The 19758-nt window shown below is 38.6% G+C and overlaps 1 protein-coding gene across 1 annotated transcript in view; it reads left to right on the top strand.

Annotated features, from left to right (window-relative positions):
- Nucleotides 1-19758, top strand: part of MORC1 (MORC family CW-type zinc finger 1) — a 153369-nt gene that overhangs the window by 24848 nt on the left and 108763 nt on the right. Inside the window, exon 8 of the mRNA XM_018050048.1 lies at nt 12542-12667. Coding sequence (XP_017905537.1) covers nt 12542-12667 — 126 coding nt within the window. The remainder of the gene's footprint in view (nt 1-12541; nt 12668-19758) is intronic.

The following is a 19758-nucleotide window of genomic DNA, read 5'->3' as shown; positions in this document are numbered from 1 at the left end:
ACCAGAGATCAAATTGCCAACATCCGCTGGATCATGGAAAAAGCAAGAGAGTTCCAGAAAAACTTCTATTTCTGCTTTATTGACTATGCCAAAGCCTTTGACTGTATGGATCACAATAAGCTGTGGAAATTTCTCAAAGAGATGAGAATACCAGACCACCTGACCTGTCTCTTGAGAAATCTGTATGCAGGTCAGGAAGCAACAGTTAGAACTGGACATGGAACAACAGACTGGTTCCAAATAGGAAAAGGAGTACATCAAGGCTGTATATTGTCACCCTGCTTATTTAATTTCTATGCAGAGTACATCATGAGAAATGCGGGGCTGCAGGAAGCACAAGGTGGAATCAAGATTGCCAGGAGAAAGATCAATAAACTCAGATGTGCAGATGACACCACCCTTATGGTAAAAAGTGAAGAAGAACTGAAGAGCCTCTTGATGAAAGTGAAAGAGGAGAGTGAAAAAGTTGGCTTAAAGCTCAACATTCAGAAAACGAAGATCATGGCATCTGGTCCCATCACTTCATGGCAAATAGATGAGGAAACAGTGAAATCAGGGTCAGACTTTATTTTGGGGGGCTCCAAAATCACTGCAGATGGTGACTGCAGCCATGAAATGAAAAGACGCTTACTCCTTGGAAGGAAAGTTATGGCCAACCTAGACAGCATTAGTAAAAAGCAGAGACATTACTTTGCCAACAAAGGTCTGTCTAGTCAAGGCTATGGTTTTTCCAGTGGTCGTGTATGGATGTGAGAGTTGAACTGTGACGAAAGCTGAGCACTGAAGAATTGATGCTTTTTTTTTTTCCTCCTAATTATTGAAAAAATAGAGTATATTTTCATGTTTTTTGGACACTTATTTCCATAATTTGCTTGTGTGTTTTGTTTATATTTCTTTTATATAGTTTTTCTTGTTAATTTTAAGGAATATTTAATGTAGTATAGCTATTAATGCTTTGGGTGTTAAATATGAAGAAAACATTTTCCTCTAGTCTGACACTCTTCCCAGGTGGTACGGTGGTAAAGAATCTGCCTACTAGTGCAAGAGAAGCAAGAGGCTGAGTTCAATCCCTAAGTCAGGAAGATCCCCTGGTGGAGGAAATGGCAGCCCACTCAAGTATTCTTGCCTGGAGAATCACATGGACAGAGAACCTGGTGGGCTACAGTCCTTGAGGTTGCAAGGAGTCGGACACTACTGAGTTGACTGAACACACACAGACTGACACTTGGCCTTTTTTAAATTGAAACGTTTATTGAGATATGTATAGACTCACATGCAGTGATACGAAGCAATACAGAGAGACTGTGTACCCTTTCCCAGTTCCGTTCAGCTCAGTTGTTCAGTCGTGTCCGACTCTTTGCGACCCCATGAATCGCAGCACACCAGGCCTCCCTGTCCATCACCATCTCCTGGAGTTCACTCAGACTCACATCCATCGAGTCCATGATGCCATCCAGCCATCTCATCCTCGGTCGTCCCCTTCTCCTCCTGCCCCCAATCCCTCCCAGCATCAGAGTCTTTTCCAATGAGTCAACTCTTCGCATGAGGTGGCCAAAGTACGGGAGCTTCAGCTTTAGCATCATTCCTTCCAAAGAAATCCCAGGGCTGATCTCCTTCAGAATGGACTGGTTGGATCTCCTTGCAGTCCAAGGGACTCTCATGAGTCTTCTCCAACACCCAGTTCAAAAGCATCAATTCTTCGGCGCTCAGCCTTCTTCACAGTCCAACTCTCACATCCATACATGACCACAGGAAAAACCATAGCCTTGACTAGACGGACCTTAGTCGGCAAAGTAATGTCTCTGCTTTTGAATATGTTATCTAGGTTGGTCATAACTTTCCTTCCAAGGAGTAAGCGTCTTTTAATTTCATGGCTGCAGTCACCATCTGCAGTGATTTTAGAGCCCCCCAAAATAAAGTCTGACACTGTTTCTACTGTTTCCCCATCTATTTCCCCTGAAGTGATGGGACCGGATGCCATGATCTTCGTTTTCTGAATGTTGAGCTTTAAGCCAACTTTTTCACTCTCCTCTTTCACTTTCATCAAGAGGCTTTTTAGCTCTTCTTCACTTTCTGTCATAAGGGTGGTGTCATCTGCATATCTGAGGTTATTGATATTTCTCCTGGCAATTTTGATTCCAGCTTGTTTTTCTTCCAGCCCAGCATTTCTCATGATGTACTCTGCATATAAGTTAAATAAGCAGGGTGACAATATACAGCCTTGATGTACTCCTTTTCCTATTTGGAACCAGTCTGTTGTTCCATGTCCAGTTCTAACTGTTGCTTCCTGACCTGCATACAGATTTCTCAAGAGGCAGGTTAGGTGGTCTGGTATTCCCATCTCTTTCAGAGTTTTCCACAGTTTATTGTGATCCACACAGTCAAAGGCTTTGGCATAGTCAATAAAGCAGAAATAGATGTTTTTCTGGAACTCTCTTGCTTTTTCCATGATTCAGTGGATGTTGGCAATTTGATCTCTGGTTCCTCTGCCTTTTCTAAAACCAGCTTGAACATCAGGGAGTTCACGGTTCACGTATTGCTGAAGCATGGCTTGGAGAATTTTGAGCATTACTTTACTAACATGTGAGATGAGTGCAATTGTGTAGTAGTTTGAGCATTCTTTGGCATTGCCTTTCTTTGGGATTGGAATGAAAACTGACCTTTTCCAGTCCGGTGGCCACTGCTGAGTTTTCCAAATTTGCTGGCATATTGAGTGCAACACTTTCACAGCATCATCTTCCAGGATTTGAAACAGCTCAACTGGAATTCCATCACCTCCACTAGCTTTGTTCGTAGTGATGCTTTCTAAGGCCCACTTGACTTCACATTCCACAATGTCTGGCTCTAGATTAGTGATCACATCATCATGATTATCTGGGTCATGAAGATCTTTTTTGTACAGTTCTTCCGTGTATTCTTGCCACCTCTTCTTAATATCTTCTGCTTCTGTTAGGTCCATACCATTTCTGTCCTTTATCAAGCCCATCTTTGCATGAAATGTTCCCTTGGTATCTCTAATTTTCTTGAAGAGATCTCTAGTCTTTCCCATTCTGTTCTTTTCCTCTATTTCTTTGCATTGATCACTGAAGACGGCTTTCTTATCTCTCCTTGCTATTCTTTGGAACTCTGCATTCAAATGCTTATATCTTTCCTTTTCTGCTTTGCTTTTCGCCTCTCTTCTTTTCACAACAGTGGTAATATCATAACGAGGATACTGACATTAATATAATGAACAAATTTTGATGCAAATCCACCAGTGCATCAGCACAAGGTGCTTTCTTTTGCTTTTTATAAACACACACCTCCTTTCCTTTTTCCCCACTTGACTTGTTTTTGACTTTTTTTTTTTTTTTTTTGACTGTGCTGGGTTTCATTGCTGCGTGCGGGCTTTCTCCAGTTGCATCGAGCGGGGGCTGCTCTCTAGTTGCAGTGCATGGTCTTCTCATGTGGTGGCTTCTCTTGTTGCAGAGCACTGCCTCTAGGTCATGGGGTCTTCAGTAGTTGCAGAATCTGGGCTCAGTAGTTGTGGCTCCTAGGCTCTAAAGCGTAGGCTCAGTGACTGCGGTGTGGAGGGTTTAGTTGCTCTGTGGCATCTGGGATCTTCCTGGACCAGGTATTGAACCTGTTTCTCCTGCATTTGCAGGCAGATTCTTTACTTCTGAGCCACTAGGGAAGCTCCACCCTTGACTTTTAACATTGTTAGCATTGTCCTTTGTCTTACAGAAATTTTTGATTTTTTGAGGTCAAATCTGTTAATACTGATTTCTTTCCTTTCTCTGTTTCTTTTGCATTCTGAACTCAGAAAGTCCATCCTTAGCCAAATATGTTTTCTTATCATTTCTTTTAATGTTTGTAATTTATTTCCATATAGCCTTTTAATCCATCTGGGATTTATTTTTGAAGTTTATATGCATGGGGAAGGATAGATTAATTTTGTGCTTTCTTAAAGGATATAGAATTTAAAAAATAATCCAGCCTTTTTTATTTATTTGAAGTGTATTATTAATATAAACTAGATTGCCACCATTCATGGATCTGTTTCTAGACAGTCAGTCCCTTTTCACTGATATAATTTTTTATTCCTGCTCCATTAGAATTTCTTAATTGCTGTAGCCCTTATAAGGCATTTTGTTATTTGGTAAGACTACCCCTAAACTTTTTAAAAATTGCCTTACTTATAAATGTTCATTTTTATATGAATATTTAAAATAAGCTTTTCAAGTTTTATTACAAAAAATTCTTGGGTTTTTTACTGGTAGTCCATTGCATTTATGGATTAATTGGGGGAGAACTAGCGTATTTGTTTTGGTCCTTATTCCTGTCTACTTCTGTATAGTTGAGTGGAGTTTTATAACAGCATAGTATATCATACTAATTAAGAACAGAGCTTTGGTAGTTAGATTGAGTTCAATTTATAGTTGTACCTGCTGTGTTTTTATGGGGAAGGTAGTTAACCTCACAGAGCCTTAATTTACTCATTTGTAAATGGTAATGATAGTAATGGTATTATATCACAGGGTTGTTGTGAAGATTAAACGATATATGATGTAAAAAGTGCTTAAATTCTTCTTTGGCACATTGTACATACCCAGTAATTGTTAGCTATTATTATTTCTTCACTCAAGTCGTGTATATTTCTTGTTAGGTTTATTTTTGGGCATTTTCTGACTCTTATTAGCATTCAGGTAAGACTTATTTTTTTCTTCATTGCTTTTTCAAATTATTTGTTAGTTTACTGATGGTGAAGCATTGACTTTTTGCCTGTTGATTTTATATCTCATCATTTACTGAACTATTTTATTCTAATAGTTTTCAGTTAAATTTTATATGTAGTTTTTATTTTTGAACAATGATGGTTTTATGTCTTCATTTCTGTTGTTCATTCGCTAAGTCATGTCTCTTTGCAGCCCCATGAACTGCAGAATGCCAGGCTTCCCTGACCTTCACTATCTCCCTGAGTTTCAGACTCACATCCATTGAGTCAGTGATACCTTCCAACCAACTACTTATTATTTCTTTATTCCTTGTTTTAACTAATTAGCTAGTTAAATAGAAGTGGTAATAGCAGACATGCTTTTTTGTCTTGTTTTTGTCTTAATAGAGTTTTTTTACATTTGACTATTAGGTGTGATGATTATTCTAGTTAGTATTCCTTTGAATCAATGCCTTTTCAGTTTCAGGAAGGCAGTTATTTCTAGTTTATTGAGTTCCTTTTATTTTTTACATCAGAAAATGGGTATTAAATTTTAGTCAGTGCTTTCTGATATCTGTTGAGGTGATTTAGATTTGTTTTTCTCCTTTAATCTGTTAAAGCAATATGTTATTATATTCGAGTTTATAATGTTGAACCATCCTTGCTTTGTTTAAATAAGCCCAACTAGTTTATGATGTATTATTCACTGTGTTAATTTTGCTAGTATTTTTTTAATGTTTCTGTGTCTCCATGTTTACATATGAGATTGCCTATAATTATGCTTTTATTATCCTTATCTTCCTATTGGTGTATAGCCTATAGTAGAATGAGCTAGAAAGTTTTTCACCTCTTTTGTTATCATATAAGAAACGAATCGCCAGTCTAGGTTCAATGCAGGATACAGAATGCTTGAGGTTGGTGCACTGGGATATCCCAGAGGGATGGTATGGGGAGGGAGGTGGGAGGGGTGTTCAGGAGTGGGAACTTATGTACACCCGTGGTGGATTCATGTTGATGTATGGCAAAACCAATACAGTATTGTAAAGTAAAAAATAAATAAATAAATAAATTTTTTTAAAAAAATGAATCTTTCATTTACCTATAGGTTGGATAGAAGTTCCCTGAAAATTTTGTGGTCCTGTTACTAGTTTTGTTACTTTTATTACTTTTCAATTGGGTTATAACTGTTAATCTATTCAAAATTTAAAATTCTTAGGGCAAATTTATTATTTATAATTTCTTATTAAAAATACTCATTTTGTTTAGATTTTCAAATTTGTTTATATGGAGTTTTATGTAAAATATTCTTTTTTTAATTGAAATATAATTGTTTTACAGTGTTGTATTAGTTTCTGCTGTACAGCAAGGTGAATCAGTTATGGAGTGAAAGTTGCTTAGTTGAGTCCGACTCTTTGCAACCTCAGGGACTATACCAGTCCGTGGAATTCTCCAGGCCAGAATACTGGAGTGGGTAGCCTTTCTCTTCTCCAGGGGTTCTTCCCAACCCAGGGATTGAACTCGGGTCTCCTGCGTTGCAGATGGATTCTTTACCAGCTGAGCCGCAAGGGAAGCAGCTATATGTATATGTGTATCTTCTCCCTCTTGAGCCTCCCTCCCAACCCCCCCAACCAATCCCGCCCCGCTAAGTCATCCCAGAGCTCCAAGTTGAGCTTCCTATGTTATACAGCAGCTTCCCGCATACGGCAGTGTATATACGTCAGTGTTACTCTCTCCATTCGTCCCACCCTCTCCTTCCCACCCTGCGTCCACAAGTCTGTCTCATCGTCTGTGTCTCTATTCATGCCTCACAAATAGGTTCATCAATACCATTTTTCTAGATTCCATATATATGCGTAATTATATGATACTTGTTTTTCCCTTTCTGACTTACTTTACTCTGTATGACAGACTCTAGGTTCTGCCACCTCACTAGAACTGATTCAAATTTGTTCCTTTTCATGGCTGAGTAATATTGCATTGTATATAAGTGTAACACATCTTAATCCGTTCATTTGTTGCTGAGCATTTAGGTTGTTTCCGTGTCCTGGCTATTGTAAATAGTGCTGCAATGTACATTGGGGTGTATGTGTCTTTGTGAATTATGTTTTCAAATTGTGAAGGCTTAATCGCTCCTGTAGCATTTTCCCCTTTTGGTAGGGGCTAGGATCGTATAACCATTTTCATCTGGTCTGCTGTGCATGTGATTTCCTTGTACCCATGTTGCTTTCAGGTACTTATTATCTTCTTAACATATTCAACCCTTATGATACAATGGAAGAAAGCACGGACTCTTGTCACAGATTCATGACCAAAAAAAGGCATGTCATGGAATTGACTGCCATCAAAAGGGCCTTTCATACCCCTGGAATCCATCACAGTTCCAGATCTCAGGCAACTAGAGGAACCCATCCGACAAAGCAGTTCTGAAAGCGATAGAATACAGAGTCACAGAGTTGAAATTTTGTACTAAGTAATGTTTTGAAATTAGGTGACATATTGTCAGTGTATTTCTAAATTAACAGTCATTGGGCAGCATTCTGTAATGTCTCCAGTTTATGTCTTAACTGAGCTGCCTGGGAACACATCAAAAGTTACAGCTTCAAATTGTTATAATGTGCTTCTTACTGTACTATGGTTATAGTAGAGGCACTTTCATTACTTTGCGAAGCTTATAACTTTCCTTTTAAATTACCTCTTTGAGTTGACATTTCTCTTAGATATAATCTACCCTAAGGTTAAATTTGGTTATCCCCTTTATAGTTCAGAACTTAAACCAGTTAAAAATCTTTATGCACTTCTGTATGTTCAAGATAATTTAGGCTTTGTTAGTTTCAACTTCAAAAAATCTTCAGAGATTTTTTTTTAGGGACTTTGGCAGTAAATTTAGAAAAGTGTCTTGGTTATAACATATAATGTTTTCATGAGTAGAAATATGGCACCTCTGAGATATTCCAGAAGGGATCTAATTTAGTCCAGTAGCTGGATTTTAGAGTCATTTTCTGAACTGCGGAAGGATACCCACTACAATATTCATGCCTGGAGAACCCCATGGACAGTATGAAGAGGTAAAAAGATATGATGCTGAAAGATAAGCCCCCCAGGATGGGAGGTGTCCAGTATGCTACTGGGGAAGAGTGGAAGGTGATTACTAATCCTCCAGTAAGAATGAAGCAGCTGGGCCAAAGCAGAAATGATGCTCAGTTGTGGATGTGTCTGGTGGTGAAAGTAAAGTCTGATGCTGTAAGGAACAATATTGCATAGGAACCTGGAACGTTGGTTCCATGAATCAAGGTAAATTGGAAGTGGCCAAGCAGGAGATGGCAAGATTGAACATTGGCATATTAGGAATCAGTGAATTAAAATGGATGGGAATGGGCGAATTTAACTCAGATGACCATTATATCTACTACTGTGGGCAAGAATCCCTTAGAAGAAATGGAGTAGCCCTCATAGTCAACAAGAGAGTCTGAAATGCAGTACTTGGGTGCAGCCTCAAAAACAATAGAATGATCTCAGTTCATTTCTAAAGCAAACCATTTAACATCATGGTAATCCAAGTCCATGCCCCAACCACTGATACCAAAGAAGCTGAATGGTGCTATGAAGACCTACAAGACCTTCTAGAACTAAGACCAGAAAAAGTTGTCTTTTTCATCAAAGAGGATTGGAATGCAAAAGTTGAAAGTCAAGAGATACATGGAGTAACAGGCAGGTTTAGGCCCTGGAGTACAAAATGAAGCAAGGCAAAGGCTAACTGAGTTTTGGCAAGAGAGCATGCTGGTCATAGCAAACACCCTTTTCCAACAACCCAAAGAACTGATACCTTTGAATTGTGGTGTTTGAGAAGACTCTTGAGAGTCTCTTGGACTGAAAGGAGATCAGATCAAACCAGTTAATCCTAAAGGAAATCAATCCTGAATATTCATTGGAAGTACTGACGCTGAAGCTGAAGCTCCAATACTTTGGCCACCAGATGCAAAGAGCTGACTCATTGAAAAATATCCTGATGCTGGAAAAGATTGAAGGAAAAAGGAGAAGGGGACAGCTGAGGGTGAAATGGGTAGATGACATCACCAACTCAATGGACATGAATTTGAGCAACCTCTGGGAGATAGTGGAGGACAGAGGAACCTGGTGTGCTGCAATCCATGAGATTGCAAAATGTCAGATCCAACTTAGCAACTGAAAAACAACAGAGACTCCTCTGTTGTTCATTCTAAATTAAACCAAGAAGTCCTGAATAATTTTCACTTATTTGACAAATACTTATTGATGAGGATGATAGCCTCATAGAGGATACAGCCTGGTGGGGATACAGTAGGCAAACAGGCAGTGACAAGACTAAGTGGTGTGCATGCACGCTCAGTAACTTCATTTGTGTCCGACTCTTTCTGACCCGATGGACTGCAGCCCGCCAGGCTCCTCTGTCCATGGAACTCTCCCACTCCAGTGGGTTGCCATGCCTCCTCCCAGGGGATCTTCTCCACCCGAGGATCGGACCCAGGTCTCCTGCATTGCAGGCAGATTCTTTACTGCTGAGTCACTGGGAAGCCCAGGCGCTCTGAAAAGGAGGCACAGAAGGAGGGAAACACTGGAAGAGAATGAGTCACCCAACCTTGGGGAGTGAGGGAAGACAGCAAATGACATCTCCTGAAGCGTGAAGAGGAGGTAACTGAAAATGGCCAACGAATTAAAATGTGCCAAGCCTTAAGGATTATAAAGCTTGATCCCATATCTGGAGAAGTCAGTAGTCCTGAATGGCTAGACTGAAGCTGGCGGGAGATCAGGCTAGAAAATTAAGTGGGGTCAGGGTCATGAAGGACCTTAAGAATCATATAAAAGCATTTGAAAATGACATTGATTGGCCTATTTCATATACAGATTTCCTATTTAGCCTTCTTTTTCTATCACTGAAACATCATAATAGCATAAAATTATTGCCATTCTGTTACTCACAAGTGAATGGGAAGTTAATATTAAAAGGTTTGTTTACAAGATTGACCCTTGGCTGGCTTCTGGGAACTTAGCTAGTAAACAGTCCCCCATCACTGATACAGAACTTTCTCTAACAGGTAAAGGTGGTTCACTGTGTACAGACTGTGCAGATAACCTGATTTATGCTGAAGATCTACATTATTTCTGGGACCCTGGAATTTTAATACATGCTAGGCAGAGGGTGCTTATATGACCAGCCCCAGGGAAAAAAAGACAGAAACAACAAAGACAAAAAACCTTGAGTACTCACTCTCTTAATGGGCTTCCTTAGGCAGAAGCATCACACACATGTTGCTACATATTCATAGCTGCAGAAGAGTATTGTCTGTCTGACCCTTCATGAGAAGGAGAGAACATGAGAAAGCCGGCAAAGATTCTTCCAGACACCATTATCATTTCTGCAAGAGTTCCTGTATATCCTGATACATCTCCATGATGAATCTTAGCCTTGAGTACAGTTATATGCTAAGTCCTGTGAGACTTTCTAGTGTATTCCCCTCATCACAGAGGAAGGGCTTGAGGATCCCCTACACACGTGGTGTGAATATTCATTGAATATTTATTGAATGAGTAGAAAATGACCTATTAAGAGGTAGAAGGATTCGTGTCCTTATTTTATATTTGTGTGATTTTTTTTTAATCAGAACTTGTCTAACTCAGTTTGATCTCTTACCATATTTCTCAAATTCTCAAACTTGGCTCTGAATTACTTTTGACTTTTACCTTCAAATGACAGAGAAGTGTTAGCTTTGAGGAAAGTTAAAAGAATGCTTCTAGCTGTAGGGGCAATTTCAAATTAGGAGATCCAGAAAGGATTTGAATAATGGGAAAAGTACTCAGAATTTTTATAGTGTCCCAGGGTGACTTTTTTTTTTTCTTTTCAGATGAGGACTTAACTTGCTTGTGCAGCTTCTGGTATACTAATAATCAACTTCATTATTGCAGTGCTATTATGCCTTCATGCACACAGCCTTTCTTGTCACGTTAAAGCTACACTCATATTTGCCATTTAAAGACCACTGCAATTAACCTTGGGTTTCCCTGGTAGTTCAGATGGTAAAGAATCTGCCTGCAATGCAGGAGACCCACATTCGATCCCTGGGTCAGGAAGATCCCCTGGAGAAGGAAATGACAATCCACTCCAGTATTCTTGCCTGGAGAATCCCATGGTCAGAGGAGCCCGGTGGGCTACAGTCCATGTGTTTGCAAAGAGTCAGACACAACTTAGTGAGTAAACAACAGTCATGACTAGATACTTTTATATAATTAACATTGGGAAATTCTACTGAAGGCTTACTTTAAAAGAATTTACTTTTAAACAATTAATGGATTTATAATGAGCTTCAAATCCTGCCTGGAGGAACTTACAACCAACCAGGAAATCCTTAGACTGCAAGCCTGTGAGCTTTGTCATCATTTTTATAAATTCCTTAAGAATTCTGTTCTTTCTCGCTGAGTAACTGCCAACATTGTGACCCATTGAGCAACAACACCCCCACCCAGACAGGCTTTATATTTCTTTTCTATCAGCTTGCCTCCCTCTGGACTGAGGTGGGATTGTAAAAATGATAGGGTTACTACTCCCTGCTTTCTGTTTGTGCCTTATGGCCTTCATAGCAGTCTTTTCTTGGACCTAGTAGATGAAAAGTACTACTTCTTCAGCATGGCTAGGCCTTTTTTGATCTTTATTTCTTGTCTGTTTGGAGAGGATTTACAGTTTGTAAGTATACTTGAATTCTGAAGGTCCCTGGAGTTGTTAGTATACGGCAACACAAAGACTTCTCAACACTATGCAGTTTTACAAGAGCAGTTTTCTTCGTAGGCTGTTTATGTTGTTCCACTTCAATTTCATTGCCTTTCCATCCTTTACTTTTCTCTTTTCATTTTTCACTTCCATTGTTGGATTCCTCCCTTCAACTGTCCATTAATATTTATTGTAATCCTTATGTTAATACTTATTTCAGTTATAGAATGAAGTTTTATGTTTCTTGTTCATAATTTTCAAGGCGAATTAAACATTTTATTGTATTTCTCTCTGCACAGTAACTTCATGGAAATGTATTTCATTCATGTGGGCCTAGATTCTTTTTGTTATGCTTAAGCAAGAGAATTATTTTGTTTATTTGATGTGATTTTGTCCTTCTGGGCTGATAGTTTTAATGAAAAGTATCTTTTCTATTGCTGATGTAAGTCTGTGTGTGTGTGTGTCAGTTGCTCAGTCGTGTCTGACTACGACCCCATGAGCTGTAGCCCACCAAGCTCCTCTGTCCAAGGGATTCTCCAGGCAGGAGTACGGGAGTAGGTTGCCATTTCCTTCTCCACTGATGTAAGTCTGCTGCTGCTGCTGCTGCTGAGTCACTTCAGTCATGTCCGACTCTGTGCGACCCCATAGACGGCAGCCCACCAGGCTCCCCCATCCCTGGGATTCTCCAGGCAAGAACACTGGAGTGGGTTGCCATTTCCTTCTCCAATGCATGAAAGTGAAAAGTGAAAGTGAAGTCGCTCAGTCATGTCTGACTTTTTGCAACCCCGTGGACTTTAGCCCACTAGGCTTCTCTGTCCATGGATATTCTCTAGGCAAGAGTACTGGAGTGGGTTGCCACATCCTCCTCCAGGGGCTCATCCCAACCCAGGTCTCCTGCACTGTGGGCAGTTCTAATCTAAGTGTAGGTTATTCAGGTAAGCCCTTGTATTTAGGGGTCTGTGCGTGTTATAAGATTTGCTGGTATTTGTCATGTCATTAAGTTTAGGAAAAAACTTTCTGGAGTTGCTAGTTGTAATCATTATGACTTGGTAGTCATTTTTTTCTTCTCACACAATGTCATTAATATATTCAATTATTTTCTTTCCTAGTTTTCCAGAGAGGTGGTCATTCAGAGCCTATACATCTGTTCTGTATTTTGATCCTTGGATGAGAATATTCATTCAGGCCAAAAGAGTTAGAACAAAATACCTATGCTATTGCCTCTACAGACCCAGGTAATTCACCTTCGTTCAATTGTGTTCATAGAGTTTTCATTTGTAAAATACCCCCCGACCCCAATTGTTAATTTGATTGCAAAAGTTTTACAATGGCAAATAAAATTTGAACTGCATTCTGGAAGGTTTGCTGAAGAGTAATCATATGAAACAAATATTTGGCCATAAAAGCAATATGGTGTAGTGAACACTCTCAGTCAGATTGTCCCCCTCGAGTAGGAATTTGTTATTTACTGCACTGAATCCTAGGTGCTTTGATTATGATAGGTTCTATTAAAAAAATTCAGTTCTCTTACATTTTCTTTTTATATAATATATTTGAACTATTAAATTGTATACATATATGTATATTTTATATATAGAAAGAATATATGTATAAATGTGCATCTAATTCATTTATATTTTAGCATAAGCTTTTTTTAAGCTTATATTTGCATATTGTATAACTTACCTTGTACAACTATGTGTGCAATCAAGACAGTCTTTTTTTAGTGTGTGATATGTGGGTGGTCATTCATTTATTTACTAAACATTTATCAAAACCTTCCATGAGTCTGAGATTGTGCTAGAAAGATAAGATTAGCTCTAGCTTTCAGTTTACTATCTACTGGGAGGAACATTTAATGCTTGTACACTGTGTGTGTGTGTATATCATTATTTAGAAATAAATAAATGTCAGAACTGGATAAGAACTCAAATTTTCTTACTCTGAATTCTTTATCAATTCAAATTCCATGCTCCTTCCCCAACAGCACACTAATTCTATATAATAGACCCACATTTGTTATGTTGTCTTATTTTCTTGAAAAAGTAGTTGCTGTCCTGAGGCCTTGCAATCACTCATGTCAATACTGATATTAAAAATTGTGGATCTCTGAATTGAGTGAGCTGACCACACACCAATGGATTCCTCAAAAGCTTTACTTTTGATTTCTGATTATACTGTAGGTCATATTTTGAAAAATGAAGTATATGAAGCCTGAGACTTACTCTATAAATCTATTTGTTCCCTAATTCATATCAAAGTGATACTTCTTTTCATCAGCCTCATTCTTCTGGGAAGTACCAAGAGTCTCCTGGATCAATCAATATAGCTGATCTTTTCAAATTATATTATTTCTCTCTCAGGGAGTTTGGGTACAAAATGGTTTAAGCCAATGGAAAATGTGGGTTTGTCTCTATTTTCTGGGGAAATTTTATTAAATTGAATTTTGTCTACCTAAATTACTTAAATCAAGTGATGGCTGTTTCCCATCCTAGTGTATTTTTTAAATGCACGTTTCATTGTACTATTTTTAGATATATCTTACCAGGAATAGATATAATATAAATATTTATTTTATTCCTTAAAAGATACTTAAGGAGGCTTGAACCTTTGCCATGTGTTACACGGGGCTCTGATAAACTGTTAAATCTGATATTTGGTATCTACAGTAAGGACCTATTTAATTTTCCATGGCTTTATCCCTTAGGCTTGACTTTCTCTCCATTTGCCTTATTTACTTGCATATTATTTTCCTCACAGGTTCTCTAGTGGCGAAAGTTTTATGTAAGAAATATGTGAAGTTCTGTCCTTGTTATCTCACTACTTGTGGGGTCACCCTTACTTTATTTCTTCCCTGAAAGGCACTCTATCTCTAATGGCCATATCAGAACAAATTAAAAGCTGGGAATGACCCTATGTGACCAGAATAGAAATGTTTAAAATATATTAAAATGTTTACATACTCTGTCCACTTGACCACCCAAGCTCCAGTATACTTCTAGAAATGAATATTATTTGTAAGAATACGTATTTATACATCAGTCATTTCTTTGTGTTTTTATTGCAAACACAAAAAAGAACATTGGATTTTAGCTGTGTGAATTGACTTATAATTACTGGAGCTTCTTTACCCCAGTGTCTCTAACAAGTTAAAAAAGGGATTGAGGGGTATTTTTAATCCCTTAATCATATTCTGTTCAGTATGTGTATCAATAATTTGGATAAAAAGCAATTTTGAGTTCATAATTGACCCTTACCTGGGAGGAATACCTTATATCAGGCATAATATGAATATGAGTTGAAGTACAAAAGATAAATGTAATATAAATACATACAGTCCTGAATTTAGATTTTTAAAATCTATTTGTGTTAATATATTAATACTAGACTGGATACTGATTTACATGAAAAAACTAGGTATTTTCATTGACCATAAGCCTGATACAAGCTGATAGGATGATGGGGTTGCTGAAAATGTTTATGGAACTTAGTGAACAGAACAAGATGTTAATAAACTGTGTCCTGCTTACACCATGTCTGGAGGGTGATGTTCAGATGAGGATGCTTTAGAAGGGAAGGGGACTTCCTGGCTCATAGTAAGGTAACTATCGGGTAGGGGCTACCCGATTATTAATGGAATTGAGCATCATGTTGTGAATGAGAGAAGAGTAAGGGAAAACTTGAAAGGCTGCCATGAGATGGTTGGAATTTTAGAGGGCAGAACTTGAATGGCTGGGTAGAAGTGGAAGACTAGCTCAGCACGAGAGTGTTGTGCTATTTTTTTGCAGAGACACACAGATTACCTTTTCCCACAGATGTTTAAGATAAGGACACTCAGAGAAGTCACAGAGCAGGGCACCATAGAGCATGCTCGCTGTCACTCGTCTCAGTGTTTTCTCCATGGCTGGGGTGTTCTCGAGAACTGAAGCAGCAGCCCAGTGTTGCTCAGGTTACACCTGAGCTCTATTGAGCTGACTTTGCCATGTATATTTAGTATTTGCTTCATGAAGGGTGGATTTTCCACCATCAAATTCAAAGCTTCCTTATTGGACAGAGTCTAGGGACAAGACAAGAGTTTGGGAAGGTTTGATCCCTCTCATAGCTTCCTTTGATTGAAACAGTCCCTGGACCAGTTAGCAGGTTTGATATCCAGAATACAAAATCCCGTATGTCCAGGATGGGAAGTTTAGTTTCTCCAGACACATGACATAAGGTATAATACACCAACTCAGAGTTATGAGTGTGGTACGAAATTAATGAAGCAGTGAAAGGCACTCTCATTCAAGATGAGGACAAATTTGTCCCTAAAAGAGCCTAGATTGTAGAAAGAATTATTGTTTAGGTAAGAATTTCAGCTAGGTGATTTCTTTACATTTTTCAATGTAAAGATTTTAGAAGTCTTGGGATCTTACATACTGTTTATCTATATAATACAGACAGGCGAATACATGGCTGTATTATTTGATCTTCAGCAACAGACATTACTGATTTCCTTTGGCTTTAGATTCTTTAGGTTTAGTAGAGAAATAACTCTCAGATTTATGCAGGCGTTAAATCTCTGCACATTAGGACTAAGGAAGGACACTTTTGAAAGCTCCTTAAGGGAGAAGAGCCGAAGTATCTGTTTGAAGATCTCCATTCCTCATTATCACTGCTTTGCTGTGGATTCGTAGCAATGAAAGGAGCCCAAATGGTATGGAGTTGGAGTCCCCCATTTTCATAGGAGCAGCATGATCCTTTTAAAGATATTCAGGGCCATTGAGTTTATGGTCTGCTGTTGAATATGCTGCAGTGCTGTGCTTCTGGGACAGTCTTCATTTTTTAGGGATAGTCCACAGCTGCTCACCTCCTACCCACTGGGACAGACTAACAATGTTGTGAAAGTGTCTCTTTTGTAAACTGTGCATCTTATGTATTCCTTCATGAGTTTGTATTATCTTAAATCATTTAATCTTTCAATATCTGTAAGCAGTTGAGAGCAAAATGTGGATCCGTGACACTTTGAGTTTTGGTTTTGCCTTTCGCTAGTTGCGGACCTTCAGCAATTGCTTACACTTGACCCTTCTCCACTATGTATTGAAAATTCCCCTCTCCCTCAGGGTGGTTGAAAAGATTAAAATAAAAATATGTTTATTTTAAACATAATGCTCAGCATAGTTCCCACACATTTGTGAATAGACAGAGATTCATGGACTGAGGGGTTTTGGATGACTATTTTAGATAGAAAATTAGAGAAGTTACTTTTTAAAGTAAAGAGCTTTTGAGCTGACAGCTGAACAAACTGAGAAAGTGAGTGTATCTAACCCTGTATAAGCAAATCACCTGCAGATTGAGTGACTTAATAATCAAGTAGCCATCTGTTACTGCTCAATGTCTGTGGGTCAGTAATTTGATAGTGGTTTTGTAGGGTAGCTTTGTTTTGGGGTCTCCCATGAGGTTGACAAGAGATTTTGGCCAGGATTGCTATGGAGCTTGATGGGAAGTAGAAAGCACACTTCCAAACTGGCTGACTCCCATGGCGAGCTGGCACTTTGGTTCCTCTTTACCTCGACCACTACACAGGACTGCCTGAGTATTTGTACAGGGATTGGTTTTCACTGGAGTGTGCAATTCAAGAGAACAGAGTAGAAACTGCAGTCTTTTCGATGCTAGACTCGAGAGTCACCTACCATCACTTCTTCCATATTTTGGTCACACAGGTTCAATGTGGGAGAGGACTACATAAAGGCATGAACACCAGGAAGTAAGACCCATTAGAGGACATCTTGGAGGGTGGATTCTACTGTGAATTGTATAAGAATTTTATGGGATGATGTTTCCAGGAAGAGAAGAACAGCTCGTAGAGGCAGGGGGGAAAGGATGGTAGAGCTAGAGCACGGTGATTGGAAAGCGGCGAGGGAGATGCCACAGGTTCTGCAGGGCTTGACCAAAACGGTAATGAGAGGAATTTGTATTGAGAATGTAAAGTCTTTTAAGAAGAATTACATTACTTAATTTATTGTTTTAGAGGATTACTGTGGCCACTTAGTGGAGAATTGATTTTATGGGGCAAGAAGGGAGGGAGGGAAATGAGTAGAATACCATTACTGTATTCTAGGTGAGAAATTACAGTGGCTTGAGCCGAGGTGGTAATGGTAGAAGAAATGAAACATGTTTAGATTATATGTGTTTAGATTATCTTTAGATTGTAAAGGTAAGAGTCCGCAAGACCTCCTGACGGATTGGATGTGACATGAAGACAAGGAGCCATGAAAGCCTTCTAATGATACAGGAGGTGCGCGTGTGGGGGTCAGGGAGAATGGTGATGGGTTTCTTTCCACTTGTACTGGACATGCTAAGTTTGAAAAGTCTATCTGACACCCAGGTCTCACTGTCAACATCATACAAGCTAGAAAATTCTTGATCACTCCTCATTAGATGTTTTGATAAATAATGTAGGACTATAACTATTTTATAGTGTGACTAATCAGGCAAACTTGTACTTAAAAAGAAAATAATTATGGTTTTGAGTACTATAATGTTGCAATTCATAACTGTGGGCTGATTTTTTCTGCATAATTAGAAGTTTAGAACTTTAATTTTCTTGTAGTCTGTTTTTTCAACTTAAAATTTAAAAAATACTTTGTTTTATATTAGCCAACATGTTTTGGACCAATTTTGTAAGTATGAGCATTAAAAACCAATGAAAATATAAATTTTTGCAGGTGATTCTGATTAAAACAGTCACTCAAAGTACTGTATTATGCTACAGTCTATAGTTTTGCCACATAAAGTCTTAAAAATTACTAAATGTTTTTTCATATTTTGATTTCTCTTTAGAGGTTTATTTCTCTCTAAGGGATATAGTTCCATTTTGCTCCTAAAATAATAAAATTTATTAATTAAAACTCAAACAGGGGCTTCCCTGGAGTAAGAATTCACCTGTCAATGCAGGGGACACGTGTTCAATTCCTGATCAGGGAAGATCACGCAGGCTGCGGGCCGACTAGGCCCATGTGTCACTACTGAGCCCACACACCACTTGCCCCACCTAGGGAAAGCCCGTGCATAGCAACAAAGACCCACCAGAGCAAAAAATTAAATTAAAAAAAAACTCAAACAGTACAGAGTTAGATACTGGAGGAGACCAAATAACTAAAAGCCCCCTTTACCACTTGTCACTCACTCTGTGCTCTAGTGATCTGTAATCTCCCCAAAGGAGAATCTCTGCCTGGAGTTTAATAAATACCCTCCCAGGTCGTCTTCTGCACATTTACATACACATAAACCACACACACAATTTTTAAACATAAAATTATACAACTTTTTTTTAATTTACAAAAGTTCTCTCGAAATCTTTCTTTGGCACTGTTAGGTACACTGTATAGTACCCGTGGTTTTACTACTTGCTGATGTATAGTTAGGTTTCATGGTTTTCATTGTGTGTGTTTGTTAGTTGCTCAGTTGTGTCTGACTCTTTGTGACCCCATGGACTCTAGCTTGTCAGGCTCCTCTGTGCTTGGGATTCTCCAGGCAAGATTACTGGAGTGGATTGCCATTCTCTTCTCCGGGGAATCTTCCCAATCCTTGGATCCAACCTGGATCTCATATACTGCAGGCAGATTCTTTACCATCTAAGCCACCAGACAGTAAAGCAGCATTTTCATTGTTACAGTGCTAAACTGGATATGCTTGGGCATCATTTGCCATATGCATATTTATGCTCAAATATGGTTATTTCTGTAGAACGGATTACAGAAGTAAATTATGAGTCAGAAGATAGACACACTGTTAATTTTGAGGGGTCCTGTTAATTTACCCTCCAAGAAGTAGAGACCAATTTGTTTTTACACCAATAGTTGTGTAAGAGAGCTTTTGTGTGGTTGCAAATCCATATGTGTTATTAATAGTATTTTCTTATTTTTGCCATTCTAAGGAACAAAGCTTTTATTATTTATTTTGTGTTGTGTTAGTTTTCATTTTCCCTCAATACTTTTCATTGACCTTATGTTTTTAAGCTCTTTTAGAAAGAAAATATTCAATAAATTGATTTATATAAAAAGTGGACATAAGCAAAACATTTGAATGCAATTTCATTGGTGGAAGAAAGTAGGGATGGAGAAGGTGAAATGTGTGAGGAAGAGTGGAGACATAAAATGAGGCAGAATGGGCAGAGAAAGAAGGCAGAAACAAAGTGAAAACAGAGACCACAACCTCCAGTGTGGGCAGAGATCAAATATATTCAGAGTTTGGGAGATGGTGTTGAAACCATTCTAACCTCTGAGAAACTAGAAGCCCAGTTCTAGAGGGGACACCATTCCCTTGCAGGGAATGTTGCCAGGACTGA

This window comes from Capra hircus, chromosome 1, assembly GCF_001704415.2.
Source record: "Capra hircus breed San Clemente chromosome 1, ASM170441v1, whole genome shotgun sequence".
In the NCBI taxonomy this organism is placed as follows: domain Eukaryota; kingdom Metazoa; phylum Chordata; class Mammalia; order Artiodactyla; family Bovidae; genus Capra; species Capra hircus.
Note: the sequence above shows the minus strand (reverse complement) of the source record. Positions and strands in the feature narration are given on the sequence as shown.